The sequence below is a fragment of the Pyrus communis genome, chromosome 8, assembly GCF_963583255.1.
Source record: "Pyrus communis chromosome 8, drPyrComm1.1, whole genome shotgun sequence".
Lineage (NCBI taxonomy): Eukaryota > Viridiplantae > Streptophyta > Magnoliopsida > Rosales > Rosaceae > Pyrus > Pyrus communis.
In genome coordinates this window covers 22,036,799-22,060,497 of record NC_084810.1, presented here as the reverse complement: position 1 = coordinate 22,060,497, position 23,699 = coordinate 22,036,799, and the positions used below count along the sequence as shown (strand labels likewise).

Genomic DNA, 23,699 nt, shown 5'->3' with positions numbered 1-23,699 from the left:
TATTTTCCTTCGAACTCATTCCATTGGTGAAGTCAGCTTGCGATTAGAATCAACTCAAGCGCACCGCGCCAGGTAGCTTAAAGTTGGTGCAAAATTCTGGATTAGGCTAAATCCAGAAGAAGAGATTATAATCGCTCATAGATTTCCTCATACGATTTCATCTTTTTATCATCTATATAGAATTGAAATATTTTACCACGAAAAAAGAAAAAGGAAGACACTTGTTTTCCTAAACAACTGACTCCTACCTTCCTATCCTCATTAGTGGCCTTGCATAATAAGTTCAAGCTCAGAATAAAAATGGAGAAAGTATAATGCAACAGAATAACTCTATTCTTGTCCATGTCTTAAAAAATGCTCAAGAACTTGAACGGTGATGATTACTTTATATACTAAGACCTAATTAATGACACAGACTCTCAACTCTATTAAAAGCATCCGGATTTTCTTTCATTCGTATACACAAATTCGCATTAATTCAGGCCATATATTGTTTCAAAAGCCTGGATTTGGCTAATCTGGAAAGCAAGTGAATTCAATGAAAGCAGGCAACCATTATTACGGCTGGATTTAGATAATCTGGAAACTTGGCTTTGATTTGCCATAAATTAAAAAGCAATGGACAAGATTGGTTCAACAGGTTCAGAATTGGTGATAGTTGATTGTTAGGCTCCATCTTATTTCTTATTTCTGAGCTAGTTTTTAAGAACAGAAAACAGTAAAAACCATACAAAAAAATTTTGAGCTGTATTTTTACTACTTTTTATTCATTAAAACAAATTGAAAACGTACATCTTCTTGCTCGTTACTCATGCAACTATGTTCTGGAGCTCATTTGGAACATATGCATAAACCAGGATTGGACTTCTAACGCTATGAATACCATCAGACCAGACCAGTGACCCAGATACTTGTGATCGATCTCGCAAATCGCTTCCACTAACAGTCACATGAAAATCCATCTGCTCATTCAAGGACTTGAACGAAAGAACTTCAGGCACCACTTGGATATCAAGTTTGGAGTTTGATAAGATTTTGCCCTATATGTGGAGTTCGCGAGGCCAACATTTTTAACTGTTCTATGAAATTGAACCGTAAAAGGTTTCGTCGGCTCAACTTTAGCTCCCATTGAAGGGTAATTATGATCCCGTGGAGACCATTTCGCAGGATCTTTAGGGCATGTGATATTTTCTCCTGTTATGAGCCTAACTTTTCCTTCATCATAGATTGTGCATAGCAACTTTATATGATCATCTTCAGAAGTTTCGTACACAAGGCCAGGGTTTATAGCCTTTACAGGATCGATATGTCCGGATCCATAAGCAAATACACCACTAAAATTGTTGGACGTATCATTTGTGGGCAACGTATCATTCATAGGCCAAGCTGCAAGTAGGAAAAAAAACAAATTTGGTATCATTATATATGATATTTTAGAATGCCAAATGAATTAAGCATTAGGTCTTATGAAGACAGTACCAGTAGTCATAAGAGATGATTTGATGGCGGCCGGAGACCAATCAGGGTGGAATGATTTAACATACGCAGCTGCCCCAGCAACGTGGGGGCAAGATACGGAGGTTCCACTTAGTATATTGTACTTTACATGCCTATTGTCTTCTGGATATTCGCTGGCAGTAGCAAAAGTTGAATATGCAGCCAAAATTACTACGCCTGGGGCACTTATATCTGGCTGAAGCACATTAAAGAATAAATGTTACTACATGTATATGACATTAAGCTGTATATGACAAGAAACATATACCTTAATAATATCGGGTACAACTAAATTCGGTCCATTCGCAGACGTGATAGAAACAAGAGGTGCAGCAACGTCTTTTATGACTTCACTTTGTAATATCGTCCCTTGAGGGACCCTGTAAAATAAAAGAGGCTTTTACAGGTTTAAAAAGCAACCTGATTGCAAATCGCGAATCTTAACTGTATTGAAATGAATCTATACCTGGTGGAGTTCATGTAGGACTTGACCACATTAAGCTCTTCTGTGATTAAATTCACTCCAGGAAATGGGAGAACTTGAGAAAAAGTTTCGTTCATAAAATTAACAAAAATTATCCCAACTGCCCCAGATCTGTAAGCCCCAGGAATTCCAGTGTTCTTCTCACATACAACTATCTTTCCCTTAACTAAATCAGGGTCCAGGCAACCTTCCCAGCATATACTAAAATGCAACAAGAAGTCAGTACTATAGCTTCATTTTTATTCCTTTATATTGTATGCAGTAAAGGTGAAACGGGTACATGAATTACCTAGCTAGTATTTGAGAGCAATTTGTTCTTGAAGCATCTTTTCCATATATGAGAGGAAAATTTGTTCCGTTTAATGTGAATGTGTTCGTAGAGTGCCCCTGTTTGTGTTAAGAACTTTAAAAAGTATTAAAATGAAAACAATCTGAGCCATAGTATATACAAGTATTCATAAAATGTTTTTTATTTTGTTGAAAAAGTAAATGGATGAGACATACGACTGGTTTCTTTCCATTTGCAAGAACAGTGCTGTCAATAATCCGGCGATCTGTGGTACTAGCTGCTACTGTGAATATCCATGGTGCTACACTTGACACAGGACCAACCTTATAACTATTAAATATGGTTCCGTCAGACTGTGAAGTTAGTATCCCTTTCTTCATGGCATGAAAGGCACCAATTGCAATCGGGTCAATATAAAAATGAGGTTCAGAACGAAAAAATCCATTAAGTGAAATTGAAATGATGTCAACTCGATCAGCAATTGCATCGTCAAAAGCAGCCAAGATACCGTCAGCACTACACCCGAAATCAAGATCACAGACTTTATATGCTGCGATTCTCGCAGCAGGTACACCTCCTCTTGCAGTACCATTTGCTAGTCCGTAAAAGCTTACTTCCTTTACAGGACTTCCAGCTACAATTGATGCACAGTGAGTTCCATGACCCCGGAAATCCCTTGCAGAGTCTGTTAAGTAATATCGAGCACCAACGATCTTCCTGCAAAACAAACATTTCTTAATGTTGACTAAATGTTGCAAGGCAAAGTACAAAGGCAAAACTCAACCAAAAGTTTTAATTTGTATAGTTGATAACTTTATGCATGTAAATATTGAGAGACATACTTGTTGCAGGTGAAGTTTTTGCCGCCTTCACAAACACCTTTCCACTTCTTAGGAGAAGGACCGAAACCTTCATCTTTAAAGCCCTCAGCTTCAGGCCAAATTCCAGTGTCAATCACACCAACAATGATATCACTTTCAGTTGTGGCATTTCGACTGACTTTCTCATCGAAACCCATGAAGTCCCAAGATCTTGTTGTTTGGGGTTCCAATCTTATGCTTGGAAAGACAGAGACTATTTCTTCCATGCCTGCAATGTACAAACTTGATAAATTCTCAAACCATACCAGTGAACGATATAACTTTTTCTAGTTCATAAGAAAGTATCTCAGAGGACTCACTCGCAATTTTCTCCCTTTCTTGGTCAGTGAGGTTGGCTGCAAATCCATTGAAACTCCTTTTATAACTTCTGACCAATAAAGTTTCTGCCAAACTGAGAGAAAGAGAGATAGCAAGGATAAGAACTCGCTTGTGACTCTAAAGACGAAAAGAAAAGGGCAACCTTGAAGGTCTAGATAGACTACCTTCCCTGCACAACTCTGTGTAGAATACTAAGGTGGTGAGACAACGGTGAGTATGCCGGATTCCCATCAGGAAGCGATCCCATGTACACGATATGGACCTACATCATCGACATTGTTATCGCTGCATTCTATGTAAAAGAAATTACTATTTGTCAAAGACAGCATATTTCTGTTATTAATGGCAAAAGAAAAGTACCTTTCTTTCCTCGTCAGCGGCCTTGCATAACAAGATCATTGTGAGTAAGAAGAGAGTGAAGAAAGGATAATAACACAGAAAAGCTCCATGCTTAGCCATTGTTCAATGCTCAAAAACTTCATGGGTGGTGAGTGCCTTATATAGGTGGACTAATTAATGACAAACTGTCATCTGTATTAAAACACCCAGATTTTCTTGCATTCCTCCAAGATATGGTAATAAATTTATAAAATTTAGTGAGCCTTCAATTTATGTAGTCTAGTTGGCATTGGCACTGCCCAGATTCTCTGAGTGCCTTCCATTTAAAGTAACTGGAAAAGCCTGCAAAATATTTGGCTAGAAAAGCAATCCATGTGCAAACCTGGTATAACCAAGTTGGTTAGAGCAGTAGAGTCACCCCAAGTTCAACGTGCACGCCATAAATAGCTCCCAAAAAATTTTCTTTCGATGAGCTAGTTCAAATAAGAGGGGTTATGTTTACACCCAATTGCCGTCTTTGCACAACGATATTCAATTTTTATAATTAAATAACACTTGTACGCATATATAAAAATAAAATTACCACAAACGGCTTAGTGTTCTCGTAAAAGATACTAATTTCTTGAGCATCAAAGTTGAATCCAATTCCTTCAAGCTCATAATTATCTGTTTGCCTTCCAATAAACAAGAGCAAACTATATCAACAATCTCGTTTCCATCAGGATTTCTCATCAAACAAAGAGCTGTCATGATGCTTGCTAACAAGATTTATGGAATTTTTGGAACTGTGGGGTACGAGCGTTCTTTATCTCTTCAAATAATGAGTGTTGAAAAACTAAAATCGGCGTCCAGAGACAAAAGTTTGGTGTAAAACAAAATTTCCCTTCAAATAATGGACAAGAAAATATAGCACAGGATTTTTGGGCCTTTGGCTCCCCAGTAATACGGGAAATTTCCACAAAAAAAAAAAAAAAAGAAAAAAAAAAGAAAAGAAGCCAATTTCAAAGGTTCGAAAAGACTTTTGCACCCGTTTTTAAAAAATGAATTTTGCACACTCTTTTTTATCTTCTACGTACTCTTTACGCGCGGCCCTTAATTTTTTACACCAACGGATTTCATGTCATCCATCGCCGTCCTCATAAAGCTTCGGGTGGACCGAACCTCTTGGATTAGAACTGTACTGAAATGGTTTGGACTTGAACAATTGTCGAGCAAATCTAGTTGCCCTGCGCTCACAAAAATTTAACGTAATTCCTGACCCTAATTAAGCAGCTGCTATATGCTGGAACCAACAGAGGACTGGCACCTGCGACGCCAGCCCACACGATAACCCGGACTCTCCAAGACAGCATAAAAATCCATCCCATAAATTGTTGAATAAAGCAAAAAGTTCCACATCGGTTATCTCACAAAACAAATCACAACTTATATCAAACGGTTTCACTTCTAATTGGATCGAGACCTTTTGCATAAAACCTATTGATTGCACAAGTGATTAAGTGGGGACAATATCGATGCTATTAGTGGTGGACCGCGGTATCTGTCTAAAACTTTTACATAAATACCAGCTGTAGAAGGATCGTACCTGAAAATAAATTCCGATAACTAAACAAGAGTAAAACAAAGGATATATAGTAAATAAAACATGAACCTCAATGCGACGAAGGAAGTATACAAACAACAAACAAAGAACAAGAAAGAGGAAGATCAGAATGCGAAACAAGAGCAGAAGTTCATCCCGAAGATGATTAGGGAGAATTTCTTTTCCCATAAAATTCGAAACAAGAGTTTATTTAAAGAATGTACGAGTCTAAGAGCTTTATACAGCCTATGGCCACATTTTTCCAACATGCATACATCATTTGACATTGAACACATAAACAACAATTGGACTTCTAACGCTGTGAACACCATCAGTCCAAACCAGCGATCCTGACACTTGAGATTGATCTGGCAAACCGCTTCCAGTGACAATCACATCAAAAGTCCTCTCCTCGTTCAAAGACTCGAACGAAAGAACTTCGGGAACCACTTTGATATCAACTTTGGAGTTCGAAGAGATTCTGGCTTTGTAAGTAGAGTTTGGGAGGCCAACATTATTAACTCTTCTATGAAAATTCACTGTAAAAGGCTCCATTTCTGCAACTTTAGCTCCCATTGAAGGGTAATTAAGATCCCTTGCATACCCTTTTTCCGAACCTTTGGGGCACGTGCTGTTATCTCCTGATATGAGTCTAACTTTGCCTTCGTCAAACACTCTGCACAACAACTTTATATAATCTTCTTCCGAAGCTTCATACACAAGCCCTGGGTTTACAGCTTCTACAGGATTGATATGTCCAGATCCATAAGCAAATTCACCGGTAGAATTGTTGGTACTATTCATGGTCCAAGCTACATGCACACAAAAAATTCAATAGATAATTTCAGATTTTAATGATTAACTTGTGACAAATGAAGCAGTTGCTATTGTCATGAAAATATATACCAGTTGTCATAAGAGATGATTTGATGGCCGCGGGAGACCAATCAGGGTGGAATGCTTTAACATATGCGGCTGCACCGGCTGCATGTGGGCTAGACATGGAGGTTCCAGATAGCAAGTTGTATTTTACACGCCTCGTGTCTTCATCATATTCTGAGATAGAGGCAATAGGTGAATATGCAGCCAAAATTTCAGAACCCGGTGCACTAATATCTGGCTGAAAAACATTAGACCGCAATTGTTATTACCGTATCTAAATTTATATCACAGATATTAGAATGTGAGAAGAAACACATACCTTAATAATATCAGGAAAAAATCGATTCGGTCCGCGTGAAGAGTAGGAAGCAACAGTAGGTGCAGAAGGGTCTTTTATGACTTCGCTTCTAAGTATGTTCGCCCGAGGGTTTCTATAAAATAAGAGAAGCAAATAAAAATATAAATAGAGAATTCATGATAAAAGACAGTAACTTCATCAGCAGTATTCAAATGAGTGTATACCTGGTGGAGTTCATGTAGGACTTGACCGCATCATGGTCTTCATCCATTAACACGGTTGAAGGGATTAGGGGAACATTAAACGCTGTTCTGTCGTTTTCATGTAAAAGTGAACCAAATGCATTGGCTTGGTAAGCCATGTAATCTCCGTATTCAGCATCGCATACCACTATCTTTCCCTTTACAGAATCACTGTCCAGGCAACCTTCACGACAAAGTCTGATGTGCAACAAGTCAGTGGTTTAGCTACAGAATAATTAAATTGTCATTTCCAGTTAAAAAGAAATGGGAACAAGAATCACCCCGCATCTAGTTGAGTGCAATTTTTCGTTGCAGCATCTTTTCCATATATTAGAGGAAAACTTGTTCCATTTGATGCGAAAGTGTTAACGGAATTCCCCTGTTTGGTAAAGTTCAACAGAAATCAAGTAGAATATACAAGTACGCAATAAAAGTATTTCAAGGATGAAAGAAGTTGATGATACTTACAACAAGTGTCTTTCCGTTTGCAAGAACAACCTTGTCAATGATATGGCGATCTATGGTACTAGCTGCAACGAGCAATACCCATGGTGCAAAATCTGACAAAGTAGCGGGTCCAGGACCTTCATTGCCTGCTGACTGTGTGGTCAGTATCCCTTTCTTCATTGCATGAAAAGCACCAATTAACATAGGATCCTCATCAAATCGAATCCCCGAATCAGCTCCCATTTGAATCATAATGACATCAACTCCATCGGCAATAGCATCATCAAAGGCAGCCAAGATACTCTCTATTCTGCATGTATTAGCACAGACTTTGTATGCTGCTATTCTTGCAGAAGGAACGCCTCCTCTTGCAGTACCATTTGCTAGTCCATAAAAGCTTACGTCCTTAACAGCGTTGCCTGCTGCGATTGAGGCAACATGAGTTCCATGGCCATCTTCATCCCTTGCTGACTCCGTGTCATAGAACCGAGCTCCAATGAGCTTGCTACAAAATAAATATTGAAAAAAATTTGGCACTTTTCACAAACACTTACAATATCACTAAGTCAGTGATAAGAAGCGAGGGAACCTACTTGTTGCAAGTGAAATTTTTTCCACCTTCACAAGCACCTTTCCACCTCTTGGGAGGAGGACCAAAACCTTCGTCTTTAAAGCTCTCAGATTCCGGCCATATTCCACTGTCAATAACCCCCACAATTATATCACTTTCAACCGGAGACTTTCGACTGGTTTTCTCATCTAAACCCATAAAGTCCCAAGATCTCGTCGTGTGAAGTTGGAATGTTGTGCTTGGAAAGACAGACACAACTTCTTTCATGCCTGCAATTCACAGTTTATAAACATACTAAATTTTCAAGCCAATCCATTTTACGCTTTTCAGATGACATAAGAAAGTATCTCACAACACTCACTAGCAAGTTTCTCTCTTTCCTTGTCAGTGAGTTTGGCAGCAAACCCATTGAAACTCCTTTTGTAACTTCGTACCAATAAATTTTCCGGTGAACTGGGAGGGCAAGAAAGGACTATAAGGACTAGGTTTGTGACTAAAAAGACCAAAAGAAAATTTAATGTAAATACCTAACGTTCTAGATAGACTACCTGGTCTGAACAACTCTCTGCAGAATACTATGGTGGTGATTCAAGGGCGAGAACTCCCTGTCAGGAAGAGACCCCAAGTACACGATATGAACCTGCATCGTCATCATTGAAATTCCCAAAGAAAATTACTGTTGTTCAAGGATTTCTCATGAAGGGGAAACGTTTTATTATTAGTAATAGTCTTTTCTTTTAATAAATAGAAAAAGGATTAATCGAGATTAACTCCTCAGATTAGCTCGTGGGAAGAGTTCATGCAGAGTGCAAAGCATCTAGCCTCCCGAAAGAGAGGCGGCCATTCCTTCTAGCTAGGACCACCCCCCTCCCCCAGAATATTAATTCAAAATAAAGGAAACAGCTAGTCAGGGGACAATTGTTTTGCTGCACAAATAACTCTTACCTTTCTATCCTCATTGATTGCCTTGCATAATAAGCTCGTACTCAGGATAAAAATGGAGAAAGCATAAGAAAAAAGAAGAGCTGCATTCTTAGCCATTTTTCTGTGCTCCAAGTTAGATTCATGGGTGAAGAGTAATATATATACTGAGGCTACTTAATGCACCCAGATTTTCTTTAATTAAGGGACCAGCAAATTTTCCTTTCAAGAAAAACTCCAGACAAGTTTCCTTTCAAGAAAAACCTCAGTTAAGTTTCCATTCAGAAAAGTTTGGATTTGGCTACCCATGGAAGATATGCAGAGAGGAATTCAGTAACGGCCAGCATTTATTTCGCCAAACACATTAGCATGAGCTGTAACAATACTTGGGCTTTGCCTTTTGCAATAAGAAACACATTGTCAAATTAAAGTGTGCAAATATGAGAGAAAATCGGCTAACATAGATTGGAAATGTGAACCGAAGGTCTACAGATGCTTTAGTTAGAAAATGAGGTTATGAGACAGAAGCCTGGGGCAAAAAGGGCAGAGGAAGACTTCGGAAGATGGGAAGAGACTTTAAGAAAAGACATGGAGTACTGGGAGCTAACGGGAAGGCTTGGTGCAAAATCAAGTATCGTGATGTCCTAGAATTCATACAGTCGACCCCACTTAATGAGAGAAGGTTTTGTTGTTGTTTGTTGTAAATACAAGGGGAGAGTTTACATAGGTAACCGGGAATAAACCCCTGCCTCTCTATTAGCACTCGAAAGCGAGAAGCCTGAAAATTTAATCAACAGATGAACCATTAATAACCATTTTATTTTTAGTTTTTAGTTTTTATGCAAACATTAGTTTAGCCAAGTTAGGCCAGAACTCTTGGACTCAAATATTCTTAAGATGATCTCTTCTTTATTAATACTAACCTCTTGCAATTTGCTTTCTGGTTAGAGGGTAACATAGGAGAAGAAATTGCAACAAGAAACCCATCAGACCAAATTCGCCAGCACACACTTCAATGTTAAACAACAATCGGACTTCTAAAGTTGTGAACACCATCAGACCAAACCAGCGATCCAGACACTTGTAATCCTTTTGGTAAATCTCTTCCTACGACGATCACATCAAAAGTCTTCTCTACGTTCAACTCGAACGAACGAACTTCAAGAACCACTTTGATGTCAACTTTGGAGTTCAAAGAGATTTTGGCCTTGTAGGTAGAGTTTGGGAGGCCAACATTTTTAACTCTTCTATGAAATTTTACTGTAAAAGGTTCCTTTTCTGCAACTTTATCTCCCATTGAAGGGTAATTATGATCCTTTGCGTATCTTTTCTCAGATCCTTCAGGGCAAGCGCTGTTATCTTCTGATTTGCGTCTAACGTTGCCTTCATCATACATTGTGCATAGCAACTTTATGTAATCTTCTTCAGAAGCTTCATACACAAGCCCCCGGGTTTACAGCTTTTACAGGATTGATACATCCTGATTCATAAGCAAATGCACCAGCGGAAATGTTGTTGTTGGTATCATTCTTTATGTTTATAATGTGACAAATGAAGCAATTGCTTTTGTCGTAAAAATATACACCAGTCGTCATAAGAGATGGTTTGATGGCGGCGAGAGACCAATCAGGAATGCTTCAACATGTATTCAGCTGCAGCTGCAGCACGAGGATAAGATACGGAGGTTCCAGATAACATATTGTATTTTACACGCTTCTTGCCTTCTTCCAATTGTGTGATCGAAGCAATAGGTGAATCCGTGAATATGCAGCCAAATTCGGCCCCCGGGGCACTAATATCCGGCTGAGAAACATCATACTACAATTGTTATTTCCGTATCTATGAAATTTTATGAAAGATATACCGTAAGGCGACAGGAAACCTATACCTTTATGAAAGATCGTCTGAGTTGTCATTACGTACAATTGAACCAAGTGCACCGGCATCATATGCTGTTGTATCCCCGCATTCGGCATTGCCTACCACTATCTTTCCCTTAACAGAATCACTGTCCAAGCAACCGCATTTACAAAATCTGACGTGAAACAAGACAGTACTTTACTAACGAAAACTTCAAAGCTCCGACTAACATTGCTTAAATCCAGTATTTCTGCCCCATAAATCATACACGGTACATTAACATTACCTAAGTGTCTGTTCAAATTGTGTCTTCTTTGAAGTGCTTGTTCACTCTTTTACCGGGTTCTTTTAAAGCCCTTTTTTTATCTTCGAGTTTTTGTGCTTCGAAAGGCATATCATGCACTAGGGTTTCTTTCCGGGTAGTGATTTTCGTACTCCTAATTTCTCCTTTACACTTTACCAAAAGTTGTGCGACTATCACTTCCCTTTCTTTCCGAGTCTCCGCGCAATTTGCACCTCCCCTTCTTTCCGAGTCCCTTGCAGTCGACCAAATGTCCACGGACTTGATGAAATTTAAATCAATGTACAGGAGATATGTGGGATTCAAGCAAGATGTCTCTATGAATGTGCGAGCAAAATAGAGGGGCAAATCAACGATAAATGTGTAAAGCAGTAGTGAACATGATGACCGATTGTTGTTCAAGAGGAAGCTGAGTGCTATGTCATTCATCGACAAGCACAAATAACTTACATGAGCTCTGAGAATACTATAAACACAGAAAAAACTTGTAAAAACTATTCGACTTGGGAAAACTTGTAAAAACTATTCGACTTGGGTTTCTCTAATTGAGATTACCGTTTTTCGAAAGTGAGATTACAATATCTTGTAAGTTACAACTGCAGGAATTTGACTACAATAGTGTCACATATATATATAACTACATTTGCAGATTCCGGAGCTTGACACCAATGCAGATTTCCTATGCTCTCAAGCCTTTTCAGAATCTTGGGTAACAATCATCCTCGCACATCCTTCTGGGCAGCCACTAGAGGCAACCAAATACATGAACAGAAACAAATTTGATTTAAACCCACATACACTGAAAAAATAATCAACAAACATCTAAGCATATATGTGCATGTCTGGAGGAGATTCCACAGAGTTTTCTTACATGTTAATTATGATTTGGTCGCCCAAGAAAGAGATGTTGCAATTATGTATGGAGATAATTGGCTGCCATCATCAATTCCAGAACCAATTCAGGTTCAATATGAAACTCTGTCTGCTTCCCGCTGTCAAAAAGGGTTGAATTACAAGTCAGTAATAGGGCATCGAGAGTAAATGAAAACTGGCCTTCTGATCGAGCTCTCGGATTTTGATTAGTTCCAACAAGCAACCATGGATAATTCAAGCTTCCATCAATATCTTGAAAAGAATCCCACACTAAAAATTTGTGCAACAGAAAATACGCAAAGTATTCTGATTGTACCCTCTCCAAGATCATTATTAAACAAGAAAAACCATTCAATCAAAACCTGTAAACCTAATACCAAATAGAAAAGTATATGGACATAGAAAGTGTACTTATAACGCTTTTGTCCTCTGTTTTGGGCTTTTTATATTCGCTGAGTTATTTGCCAAGACCTCCATATTTGGTTTAATATCTATCCAGCATTAGAAATAAGAAATCAAGTTATAAGAACGATAATCTGAAAAATAATATAAACTAACCAGTACTATGGTAGACTGCTCCGTATTATGCTAGACTGACTACCAACCAAAAATGTAACAGTATACAAACTGTCTAGCAACCTAGTCTGCTATACAACAGACTATGTCAAAGTATTAATCTTTAACCAATGATTGGGCGGTTGATCGAAAAACGATTGATTGGGTGAACGGATCTTTGTTCGAATGTATGGTCTGCAATGACAGCCTAGCAATAAGAAAGTCTAGAGAACATTATCCCCACTAACTTTACACATTGATCGATATAAATTCCAATTCAGAAGAAACCCATCAATCTTCTAAGCATTGACATGTAAATACCTCAAATATTACAACCAAAAGATTACAAATTTAAAACTAAAATAAGTAAAAATAAAAAATAAAATAAAAAACTGATAGAGACAGAGTCTGAACCTTGCAAATTGAAGGTTCCAGTAAAAGTACTTGCAGATCTTCTCAAGAATGGTGGTGCTGATCTCCGGGAACGTCACCTCGCCGTGCTCCGTCTCAGCAAAACCCCCTACCAACAAAAAAAAGATTTCACCTTGCAATTCGAAACCCTAATCCCCAAATTGCTTCTCTAACTCAAATCAATTTCAAACCCTAATCCCCAAATTGCTGCACTAACTGAAATCAATTTCAAACCCTAATACCTGGAGAAGTGAGCATGTTGCGGATGGTCTGAGAGACCATGGCGGCGTCTTTATGGATCACGAACTCAAACCCCTCGGCGCTGATCAGCTTCACTGTGTCTTCCTTCTTCATCTTTGCGGTAGAAGCCGATTGAGATTCGACTGAATTGTAAGGGAACCGAGTTATGAACTCAGTGAGTCAGTGCGTTTGGGAGGAAGAAAGTCGTGTATTTATATGATGGAGATGGATTCTGGCCGCGGCTAGCACCGTAGGAATCGGTTTCTATTAGCAACTTAGATAATTACAAAATCTCTCCCTCCATTTTAGTGGTTGTTCCACTTTGATCCTCAGGTTGGTTACTAAATTTTTAAAAATACGATAAGTGATAAACAATAGTAACTCTCAATTACAAAAGTCGACAAAACAAATAGTAGTGAATACAATTCAATTCGAGGGCCATTTGGTTCAAACAAACCATGGTGCCAAATATGTCAGCAAACACGTGTTTTGTATCGACACTAAGTGAAATTATTATGTAATGCAATGTAAAAACTCAATTTGGTGTAAGTAGAACCACTTACTATAAGTTGTATTTAATTTTTCAAAGTAGAAGTTTTGTACCCTTGCAACTAATTCCAAATAAGCCAGTAATGAGGTTGTAATTTGGTTCATTTAAGCAAATAACTTGAGCTTAAAATGAATAAATCTGAATCACGATGTTACAAATAAAAATGTGCAATTTGAGGCCTAATCGAACAAAACCGAACATCAACCAACCCTAATTCATGCTTTGACGTTGATGATAATCGTTGTCAACATTATTACGAAAAAAGTAAATTACTAACAACCCATATAAGCCGCTCACGCATAATTTGCCTGCACGTTTAAAAATAATCAGCCGTCCATAGCTCTGGCGACTGTCCAAACCGCAACCAAATCTAAATTAATTAATTACGGCGTGGGAAAACACTACAAAATTTTTAAATTTAAAAAAATAAAAACATCCCTCTGGCACCAACCCGCCAGGCCAGGCTGCCTACTGTCTCACTCTCTCTCCCAATTCAACGAATCAAAGATCCCCAGTTGTCGCCGAAAAACGGCACCGTTTCGACCACCAAACAAAGAATCTATTTATTTGCCGTTTCAACTTTCAAAAGCCCTCTCTCTTTCGTCATCGTTGCCTCCCTTTGTTCCCATTTTCTCCTTCCCCAAAACCCCCCACAGTGCTCTCCGCCCCAATTCCTTCGGTTCCTCCGATCGAACTCTCCGATCGCGTTCTCTCCTCTGTCGATTCGCCTCCGGGTAAGCGAGATCTATAGATACAACTGTTTGTGTATGTATAGGTTGCAGAGAAAGAGAGATTTGTGTGTATGTGTGTGATTTTTTATGGGTTTGAATTTTTGTGTGTATGTGTAGGTTGTGGAGATCGGAGAGGGGAGACGGCGGCATGGCGAGTAGAGTAGACCACGAGTACGACTACCTGTTCAAGATCGTGTTGATCGGTGACTCTGGTGTGGGCAAATCTAACATTCTCTCTAGGTTTACCAGGAATGAGTTCTGCTTGGACTCCAAATCCACCATCGGAGTCGAGTTCGCCACCCGAACTCTCCAGGCAAGTTCGCCTACTGAGCTTTGTTCTTCGTTTTTAGAAGTTTGATTAGTCTGTTTGGTATTTAATCTTGGTGTGAAAGTTGATTTGTGCTTCAATTGTTTGATTTTGTCAGCGTTGTCGATATATTTGTTTGTGATAGATTCGATGTTATGTGGTTAATTTTTGGGAGGTTTCGGAGTTTGAATTATTTTGGTTGAAGTTTTGTTTGGGTGGCTTGGAGATTGTGATTATTGTTTGGATTTTGTTTAGGGATTTACTGTGTTTGATTGGTGTCCATCAGAAAATTTGTTATTAATAACTTGGTGAAACGGGTTTGGATTGGCTTTTTAGTGCTGTGTTTTTGGATGGATTGCTTCTTGTGGATACGGTTGCCAATGGTTAAATAAATCGGTGGGATAAACAGCCGTCTTTTTGTTTGATAGAAGCCGGGATTTACTTTACATTAAAGCTGTCCGGTTGAATTTTATGGACTAGGATTCTCTCCTCTCCTCCTTCCATCCCCTTCCATCCCCTCCTCTCACATTCTCTATTTTGTCTTTCTCTTTTTATAAAAAGTTAATATAAGATATTGATGTGGCTTAACCGTGACCGTTCAAATAGGAGGGGAGGGAAGGGGAGGGAAAAACAGCGGGGAAAGAATCCTACTCTGAATTTTATTTCCAGGAGTTTAACCATTTGAGCATTTACCTGTTGTTGATCTTTAAGTTTGTTTAACACACTAAGGATGATTTGCAAAGAGGAGTTGATTTATGAGCACTTACAGGTGGATACCTAAGTTTGATTCTTAATTAGAGCCAATTTTGTATAATGTTGTGGAAGTATATGCGGAAACTCGTGTCTCGGTTTCTCTATCCTTTGTATTTAGCACATAATAAACAAGTATGATACGCTAAATAACTGCCCAATATCTTTCATTTGAAAGACTGTTGGTTCGTTAGGTTTGTTTTGTGGGTCATACTGCCTTTTGTTGGATTTTTTATATATAGGCAACTATATGAATATGACATAGTTGAAGAGAGAACTAGAATTTCTTCCCCTGTTGTACATGCAAGTGAGAATTGAAACATCATGGCTCAATTGAATGTGAAGTTACTCTATAAACATGAAATGTGTCTACTGGACCACTGGTCCCAGAGCATATTTATGAGTTTCTAACATACATGTAGCGTACCGTTCAATATGTTGATGAGTAGAAAGAAGTCTGTTTATACAACAATTGGGCTTGCGAATTATGGCTTACAATCTGATCTAGCTTAAATTCTTCCGTGTCTGAAATTTACAGGTTGAGGGAAAGACTGTGAAGGCACAGATCTGGGATACAGCAGGCCAGGAGCGATACCGTGCTATAACCAGTGCATACTATAGAGGGGCAGTGGGTGCTCTCCTTGTCTATGACATAACTAAGCGGCCAACTTTTGAGAATGTCCAAAGGTGGCTGCGTGAGTTGAGGGACCATGCAGATTCGAACATTGTTATCATGATGACAGGAAACAAGTCTGACTTGATCAATCTCCGAGCTGTTTCAGAGGATGATGGTCAGTCCTTGGCTGAGAGGGAAGGTCTCTCATTTCTCGAGACATCAGCACTGGAAGCAACCAACATTGAGAAGGCATTTCAAACTATTTTAACCGAGATCTACCATATTGTCAGCAAAAAAGCACTGGCAGCTCAAGAAGCAGTCTCAACTACCCTACCTGGTCAAGGAACCACCATCGACGTTAGTGATGCTTCTGGGAATACAAACAAGAGAGGTTGCTGCTCGACATAAAAGATGACACGTAGGGGGAAGGAGGGGAAATATTTTGCTGGATGCCAGCTCTTTTGATTTTTCTCTTTTTAGTTTCTTTTTTCTGGTGACAGGGAAGCATGTAGAATACAGTTTTACTTCGACGATTTGTGGTAAGGAAGCTTTGTGAAAATTATAATGACAGTAGTATCGGTACATTTTGAGGGCCTGCTTTTACATCCGATGCACCATTTTGTTATATGTTGCTTTTTATAAGGTGTAACTACTGAAATTTGGAATGTCCGGTGGAACTCGGCATCTCAAATTAAAGAATCAATGGAGAAGGAACCTTGTGTGTTCAGAGTTTTAATCCTTCGGGTTTTGTTTCTCAGTTGCTTCTTCCATTCTAACAAACGCTTCAATACCGCTTTGTCATATCATTCGAGACTCATTTCTTCAGCCTTTTTCTTTCTGCTGCCTTCACTCTTGCGGTCGATTGCTTGTGGCATACAATGGTGGTGGCAGTTTCATGGCGAATCGAGAAGGACTAGGGTTTTTGAATTCTTTGGGACATCCGGACGCGTACATTTCAATTGCTTGCACAAGAAGTCAACATGATTGGTGGTAAACTTTAAAGGGGAAATGGTGGGATCTGATATCAAAATGATAGTTGAATCTGCAATCTGCAGTCTGCTATTCAATCTGTATAGTTACATGATGTATTCTGTAAGTACTTTCACAGTAATCCCTAATCTCGTCAATTATCTGACTAGAACTTACGGCAGGCTCAGCCGTTACATGGCAAGACAAAACTGTTTTTCCTACCGTTAGCGCCCAAACGTGTAGGTCGTGAATATCCTGAACCCCTTTGATGCACTTAATGCCTTTTTCTAGCCCGGTGATATCAATCTCGCTTGGCGTTCTCTCCATCAATATGCCATATATATTTTTGAGCATCGATACAGTTGTGCTAACAGCAAAAACAGAAAATATGAGTGTGCAGATAAGATCAACTACTAACCAATCTGGCCTTGCCCATATGATGCCTCCGGCAATCATCACCCCAACGGACTGAATCATATCGGCGATGACATGCAAGTAAGCTCCTTGGATATTTATGTTTAATATTTTAGTCTTCTCCACAGAATTTGACACCAGACTTGTTTTGTTCTCTTCAAGTATTGCACTTTCTTCCTCCTTGTGATGATCGTGATTATGACCATGGTTATGATCGTGACTATGACCATGATGATGATGATGATCGTGATTATGACCATGATGATGATCGTGATTGTGATCATGGAGATGATCTTGACCTAAGCCTCCACATGCGTGATGGGTGTGATCGTGACCAAGCCACACGACCATGATAAGGTTGAAAAGAAACCCAAATGCTGAGACTGAAAACATGAGTAGCCCATTCACCTTTTCCTTGTTGTGAAGGATCCTGTCGACTGCTTCATAGATCAAGATCCCAGATACCAGCCATACGAGCTGCACAGAGAAAAGGGCACTCAAAACCTCAAGACGGTGATATCCGAAAGACTGGTACGATGTTGCCTCCCAACCTGAAGCCATTACTGTGAAAAGAGCAATGGAGAATCCAATAACATCAGTGAGCAAGTGGGCTGCATCTGTGAGTACTGCAAGGCTGTTGGCTTTGACACCACCAATAATTTCTACAACCATAAACAAGAGAGAGGCGACAACGAGTCCAGAGAGTTTTGTAGCAGACTTTGACCGCTGTTTTGAATCCAAACTACAATGCTCGTTTTTGGAGAAAACACAGACACACGAGGAGGGACGCAACTGTGGTGGCAGAGGAAGAGTATCAATGCCTTTAGAGACCATTGCGATCTCAATTTCCTGAGACTCTGTTCTCGTAAAGGGTACCTTCTCATGTTCCATCTGCTTCAGAAAAGTGATGGTGTTAATTTCTTAAAAAAGAAGAGCAAATGAAGCACCTCAGTTTTATAGCCAAATCGCGGCCTAATTCCATATATTAAGCAAGGTCAGAATATAAAGTGCGGAAAGGCAGGTTGCTGCACAGAAAAACAGCGCAGCTGTGCAAGCGAGCACACAGAAAACCAAGCTATCACACAGCTGCTGCTCAGAACCAAGTCATATTCCAGCTCAAGGACCAAATCAGCAGAAAGCTGTTTGGCATTGGGCAACTATAACTCATGCAACAACTTTAATGTTGATCAAGCTTTAGCTAAATTCTGTGAGAATAGTTACTAGTACGGATTTGTTAAGCTTAGATGGAAATTCTCGTGGTTCGGTCAACTTGGTTTCACTGCGTGTGCAACCATGTGTGTACGACTGTTACACATTTAGTTATTGAATGAACGAGGAACATTATCGTTCCATTCTTCGTAGGAAATGAAAAATCTTGGATTTTCATCAAGAGCCACCTTAATCACCCCTAACCCCTTCATCCTGTTGGACCCCGAAAATGGTAATACCTATATATTTTTTCCCCTACAATCTCATGCCTCTATGTGCTGCATCAAGAACCCGAAAACTCGAAATCTGGGTAGCTTTCTGATTCGAAAAGAATCAACCATAAAATCAGAGTCCAACGCCAAGCATCCAACTTTGCAACAGACCCATATAAACTAACAGACCCAAATTATCAAATTCCATAAACTACCATTAAACCAATACAACCATTTAATAAAAATCAATACAAAGATCAAAATACCAACTTGAAAATGCAAACCAAAGAATCCAAAAACCCAAAAACAAAACGGAGGAAGAAAGCTCAATTGGGAACGATGGAGGAGTACCTGAGAATCTGGGAGAGACAAGTAGAGATTTTGATGGGGGATTTCACTTGGAAAAGAAAATGTACCATACTAATCGATTCGGATCCATAACCATGGGTTCCAACGTACGAGATCTTGTAGCACTTACCAACGAGGCTCTATTGATTAGCATTACACAGAAGAAATCAATTATAGACACTAATATAATTAGATCTGCTCTTCATGGATAAACTTGGGATTTGCGATCCCAAGTTCTCTCTCTCAAGGGATGAAATCAACAGGAAGAGAAATGATTAGGGTTTTTGCATACATGGATACTCGCTCGTCATTTGTGATCCAAGTCCCACACGTTCTGTCATCTCTCATCAATCCCTGGGGCAACGGCATTCAGCTTTGACGTTAACGATCATTTATTAATTCTTTTGACAGCCATTTAGGCCCATTTGGTGGACTGAATAACATTGGATCTTAAGATATGATTTTTTGTTTTTAGCCTACTTCGGAATATTATTTGATTAAAAAAAACTTATAAGATATGACTTGTAATCCATGCATAAGGATACATTAGATAATTCACTCTACTGTGGATCCATAATCCATCATGTTAAGTCATATTCATCTCACATTGTGATACAACAAACAACGGTCTGGACTGAATTCAAGTCTATTTTAATTGATCACAATCTATCTCATCCAACCCCCCAAATGGAGTTGTAGAGTTAGTTCGGCCAATTATTGTTATTCTCCAAATTTTTGTGAACATATTTTTTTTATTTGTTTGTTTATTTTAAGTATACCGCTTATGACTTAACGATCTTAATTTTAATTAACTTTTTATAAAATATCTTTACAAAATAATTTATAAAATAAAAAATTTCATTTATAAACACAAAAATTTTGTGAATAAACTACGAAGTACTTTAATTCCTCCTCAATCCTTGAGGAGTCAAGTAACAGAAATAACGGAATGGGCTTAGGCCCGGCCCGCAAACCGTGAAACTCTTTCAAAAGTTTTGAAACAAGTGTCTCTTTCATTTGGGCCTACAGACCGTTAGAAGCATTTTCTCCACAGCCAGCCACCGCCTTCTCTCTCTGTACCGGATCGAAACCATCACCGAGAGAAACCGCCGTGCAGAGGCTGCAGCGAGAGCGACCGAGACGGAAACGACCGTCCTTACCTCGCCTTCGCTCCGCCGCCATGGACTCCCGCCACGCAACTCTCGGCCGACGAACGGTACGGATCTCATCGCCATCGTCTATTTTCCTTTTCTCATTGAATATTTGCATTCGAAAATACGTAATTCTCCTTCAATTTTGTTCATTTTATTTGAATTTTTATCAGTTGGAAGAAATTCGCCAAAAGCGAGCCGCAGAAAAGTTGAGCAAAACTTCGTCGGGACCCGATCTCAGCAAAATCTCGATTCCAATCGGTTCGCTATCTTTTTTGTTTTTTTTTTTTTGTTAAATTAATATTGTTGTATTTTCGCTGAAGTTTTTGATTGCGCAGATAATGGAGGAATGCGAAAATCAGAGAGCGCGAATCGGCTCTCTGAGGTAGGAGCTGATTTCTGCATTTATTATCTGTTGAGAAAAGAAAATTTTCGGGATTTTGTTTTTCGATTTTTATGTTTGGTTGCTGAGAAAGTTTCATTTTTAATTCCCATGTATATGTGATTGCTGGTGCAGAGCGACGTTAGTGTTTTGGTTGCCCAGATAAAAGACTTAGAGAAGAAAAATGCGGAATTGGAGGAGCAAAACAAAAGCTTGGCTTCCTTGGTAAGACTATTGTTTCTGGGGTTTGCTTGTTTGATTCTTAGTTTCCATTTTACGAGGGTATTGGTTTTTTGTTCACGACCAATTTTTTGATGTGCAATTACCACTTGATATTTCAGCTTGAAACAAAGGAAGCCGGGGGCGATGTGCTGCAGAAACGTTTGAATGATCTGGTAAATGTAACACCTTTAAATATCATTACATTTTTTGCCAGTACAGAGTATGTCTTTTTATGCATTAATGTATTCTCAACTCTATCTATCGGTAGTTTATGCCTTGTCTTCGTTTCATGGTCCGTAGAAACATGAATGTGCAGCTATGGGAAAGAAAAAGGGGCATTCCTTGTTAACTTTTTCAGCCTATTCTCATCTAATAGTTTGTGTAATTTGCAGGAGAAAAACACTGTACCGTCTTTGAGAAAAGCTCTCAAGGATGTTGCAATGGAGAAAGATGCGGCAGTTGTTGCACGGGTACTGACCATCTATATTTTAGTTGGTGTTTCATCTCACTTGGTTCATTCTGTTTTGTTTCACTCTCACAATTTGATTTCTTAATGTAGGAGGATCTTTCAGCCCAGCTTCGTACACTCAAGAAACGGTTGAAGGATGCAGAAGAAGAACAATATCGAGTATGGAATTAGTTTCTCTATTAAATCCCTTTGGAACGGTATCTTTCTATGCTTTTCTAACTTGTTGTCTTGCAACAGGCTGAGGAAGATGCAGCCGCTTTGAGAGCTGAACTGAATATGTTACAGCAACAAGCAATGAGTGGTTCACTTAGTGCAATGAACTCAACTTCTAATTCACCAGATCAGATACAAATGTTAGAAAAGGAGCTGGCTAGCTTAAAATCTGCGTTACAGGTGATAATTTGTTTGTTGGAATATTTGTAGTTTCCCAATTTCCCAACTGGTGTATTGTTTATAGGTGTCCAACAGTGGTAAATTTCTTGTAGCAAGAGTCACACTTGAGGCAGCAAGAGAGACAACAATTAGCAGAGGAGCAAGCCCGGGCATCCACCCTTACATCTGTAAAGCAGGAATTGGAGGAAAAGCTTGCAGCTATGTCTAGAAAGGCTTCAGGTACCAAAACCATCCAAATGTACATTTCTACACCATAAAGAATTTCAGAAAATCTCCTTTCAGATGTTCAAGTTATAAAATGGAGAGGACTTTAGGAAGCCTCCTTTAAATCTTGGGGGCCGCACAGTCTGATGTGAAAGAGACTAAGGAACAAATGTACATAAACATTGTTGGTCTAGAAAAGTCAAACAAATTGACCGTTATTGGCCTGAATTTTTCCTCTTAGTAGTTTTTTCTTCTTCTTGTTTGCATATTCGGCACTATATTCATACTTACTCTATATCTAATTTAAGATTTATAAATGGAAATCCATGGTGGCTCATGGGTTCATTGTACTTGGGAGTTGCAACTGGAAACCCTTTTGGCTTCTCAATTCTAAATTTCAAGTAAAATTGTTTAGTCTTGAATACCATCTATGGTGTTATGATTCCCCATATCCCGTTTACGCTTCTGTCAATTTTTTTGTTCTATTGGCCTTCCATGATTTTTTTGCTGCATAGTGGCATTTTACAAAAAAGTTGGATCTTATGAATGTTGTTATTGCCCGTGGTTCATGCACTGCAGAAGTCTCAGAGAAAGTGGCTGGCAAGGAATTTTCACTCGTAAGTCCATTTCGTGATGACCTAGAAATTTTACAGTTGTCAGGTCAGTGATTATATGCCAAAGAAAACAGGGAGGAAAACAAGGAGGCGAGAATTTAATGAGTTCCTCTCAGGAGACGCTGTACTGTTACCATAATATGAGTGTCCTCTCTTCTCTTCCCGTTGTTCCTTAATAAATGATTAAATTTACGGGTCAATGCATTAATGAACAGGAAGACAAGGAGAAACTGGAGAAGCAGTTGCATGACATGGCGGTAGTGATTGAGAGATTGGAAAGTAGTAGACAAAAACTTTTGATAGAGGTTATCCTTGCAACACTTTTCTCTTTTATAATTCCAATTAGGAACCCTTTTTATTTTTGGTGGTATATTTGTCTTTTGTCAGAAAACTCACTTTTTGTAGTTGGTGGCAGATTGATTCCCAATCTTCGGAGATAGAAAGGCTTTTCGAGGAAAATTCTGATCTCTCGAATTCCTATCAGCAAGCGATGAGCATATCAGGGCACTGGGAGAATCAGGTAATTGTCAATGGCTTAGCTAATAACAGAGATTGGCAGAATGTCGGCTATATGTAAAATTATCCGGTATTATTTTTTCTAATAATATGTCTTGCTTTGGCTTCTCATTAAACAATTGCCAACTGGATACAGAGAACTTACCATTTACTATGCTTGACTAGTGAATCTAGCTAATCTGGTTCATGTTTGCAGCTTTTGTATTTTCGTGAAGTGTCTTAATTTTTGGCATGTGAATGTGCAGGTGAAAGACTGTCTTAAGCATAATGAAGAGCTCCGTGCAACTATAGATAAGTTGAGAACCGACCAGTCCAAGGGGTTGCTAGAATCCCAAGAAGGCGGGGCCAATGAGACTGGTTCAGCTGCGTATACAACTGAAGTTCTCTCCATCAAGGTTAGTCAGCTAGCAGAAAGAAGTTTTATTCTTTCTTTTTTTTTATATGAAAAAAAAACTCTATTTGAACTTTCCATGGTGCTTCGATTGAGGATTCAGGATGGGGGTTATTTAGCCTTCATTAATTGGCATCATTTTTTGAGTTTCGTCCATGCTTTTATTTGTAGGATCAACTTGCGAAAGAACAGAGCAGAGCAGAGGCGTTGTCAGCTGAAGTATTGCAGCTTTCCGCACGACTCCAACAAGCTACCCAAGC

The 23,699-nt window shown here is 39.0% G+C and overlaps 6 protein-coding genes and 1 pseudogene across 6 annotated transcripts in view; 2 read left to right on the top strand and 5 right to left on the bottom strand.

Annotated features, from left to right (window-relative positions):
• Positions 1 to 809: 809 nt before the first annotated feature.
• LOC137743137 (subtilisin-like protease SBT4.4) lies at positions 810 to 3,928 on the bottom strand (annotated as a pseudogene).
• Positions 3,929 to 5,666: 1,738 nt separating this feature from the next.
• LOC137743135 (subtilisin-like protease SBT4.6) lies at positions 5,667 to 8,871 on the bottom strand. The gene is made up of 10 exons (XM_068483036.1): positions 8,776 to 8,871; positions 8,379 to 8,470; positions 8,192 to 8,283; positions 7,853 to 8,099; positions 7,281 to 7,764; positions 7,094 to 7,191; positions 6,795 to 7,010; positions 6,592 to 6,703; positions 6,297 to 6,510; positions 5,667 to 6,202 (listed from the first exon to the last, which is right to left on the bottom strand). The coding sequence occupies exons 1-10, from the start codon at positions 8,869 to 8,871 to the stop codon at positions 5,667 to 5,669; spliced, it is 2,187 nt and encodes a 728-aa protein (XP_068339137.1).
• An 898-nt stretch (positions 8,872 to 9,769) lies between these two features.
• LOC137743134 (subtilisin-like protease SBT4.5) lies at positions 9,770 to 10,727 on the bottom strand. The gene is made up of 2 exons (XM_068483035.1): positions 10,616 to 10,727; positions 9,770 to 10,182 (listed from the first exon to the last, which is right to left on the bottom strand). The coding sequence occupies exons 1-2, from the start codon at positions 10,725 to 10,727 to the stop codon at positions 9,770 to 9,772; spliced, it is 525 nt and encodes a 174-aa protein (XP_068339136.1).
• Positions 10,728 to 11,315: 588 nt separating this feature from the next.
• Positions 11,316 to 13,233, bottom strand: LOC137743282 (uncharacterized). Its single transcript, XM_068483149.1, has 4 exons — positions 12,994 to 13,233; positions 12,755 to 12,860; positions 11,784 to 11,904; positions 11,316 to 11,657 (listed from the first exon to the last, which is right to left on the bottom strand). The coding sequence occupies exons 1-3, from the start codon at positions 13,103 to 13,105 to the stop codon at positions 11,826 to 11,828; spliced, it is 297 nt and encodes a 98-aa protein (XP_068339250.1). The 5' UTR covers positions 13,106 to 13,233; the 3' UTR covers positions 11,316 to 11,657; positions 11,784 to 11,825.
• An 889-nt stretch (positions 13,234 to 14,122) lies between these two features.
• LOC137741633 (ras-related protein Rab2BV-like) lies at positions 14,123 to 16,683 on the top strand. The gene is made up of 3 exons (XM_068481328.1): positions 14,123 to 14,275; positions 14,390 to 14,585; positions 15,868 to 16,683. Exons 2-3 carry the CDS (start codon positions 14,421 to 14,423, stop codon positions 16,351 to 16,353), a joined length of 651 nt encoding a protein of 216 aa, XP_068337429.1. The 5' UTR covers positions 14,123 to 14,275; positions 14,390 to 14,420; the 3' UTR covers positions 16,354 to 16,683.
• A 127-nt stretch (positions 16,684 to 16,810) lies between these two features.
• On the bottom strand, positions 16,811 to 19,233 carry LOC137741632 (metal tolerance protein B-like). The gene is made up of 2 exons (XM_068481327.1): positions 19,101 to 19,233; positions 16,811 to 18,219 (listed from the first exon to the last, which is right to left on the bottom strand). The coding sequence occupies exon 2, from the start codon at positions 18,217 to 18,219 to the stop codon at positions 17,005 to 17,007; it is 1,215 nt and encodes a 404-aa protein (XP_068337428.1). The 5' UTR covers positions 19,101 to 19,233; the 3' UTR covers positions 16,811 to 17,004.
• Positions 19,234 to 20,106: 873 nt separating this feature from the next.
• LOC137742557 (uncharacterized) overlaps positions 20,107 to 23,699 on the top strand; it is a 4,299-nt gene continuing 706 nt past the window's right edge. Inside the window, exons 1-14 of the mRNA XM_068482458.1 lie at positions 20,107 to 20,313; positions 20,422 to 20,509; positions 20,587 to 20,633; positions 20,766 to 20,855; positions 20,972 to 21,025; positions 21,245 to 21,322; positions 21,412 to 21,480; positions 21,559 to 21,714; positions 21,807 to 21,933; positions 22,498 to 22,535; positions 22,748 to 22,837; positions 22,948 to 23,052; positions 23,294 to 23,443; positions 23,611 to 23,699. The exon at positions 23,611 to 23,699 is cut by the window's right edge and continues 21 nt beyond it. Of these exons, the coding sequence (XP_068338559.1) occupies positions 20,278 to 20,313; positions 20,422 to 20,509; positions 20,587 to 20,633; positions 20,766 to 20,855; positions 20,972 to 21,025; positions 21,245 to 21,322; positions 21,412 to 21,480; positions 21,559 to 21,714; positions 21,807 to 21,933; positions 22,498 to 22,535; positions 22,748 to 22,837; positions 22,948 to 23,052; positions 23,294 to 23,443; positions 23,611 to 23,699 (1,217 nt within the window). The 5' untranslated portion in view covers positions 20,107 to 20,277. The remainder of the gene's footprint in view (positions 20,314 to 20,421; positions 20,510 to 20,586; positions 20,634 to 20,765; positions 20,856 to 20,971; positions 21,026 to 21,244; positions 21,323 to 21,411; positions 21,481 to 21,558; positions 21,715 to 21,806; positions 21,934 to 22,497; positions 22,536 to 22,747; positions 22,838 to 22,947; positions 23,053 to 23,293; positions 23,444 to 23,610) is intronic.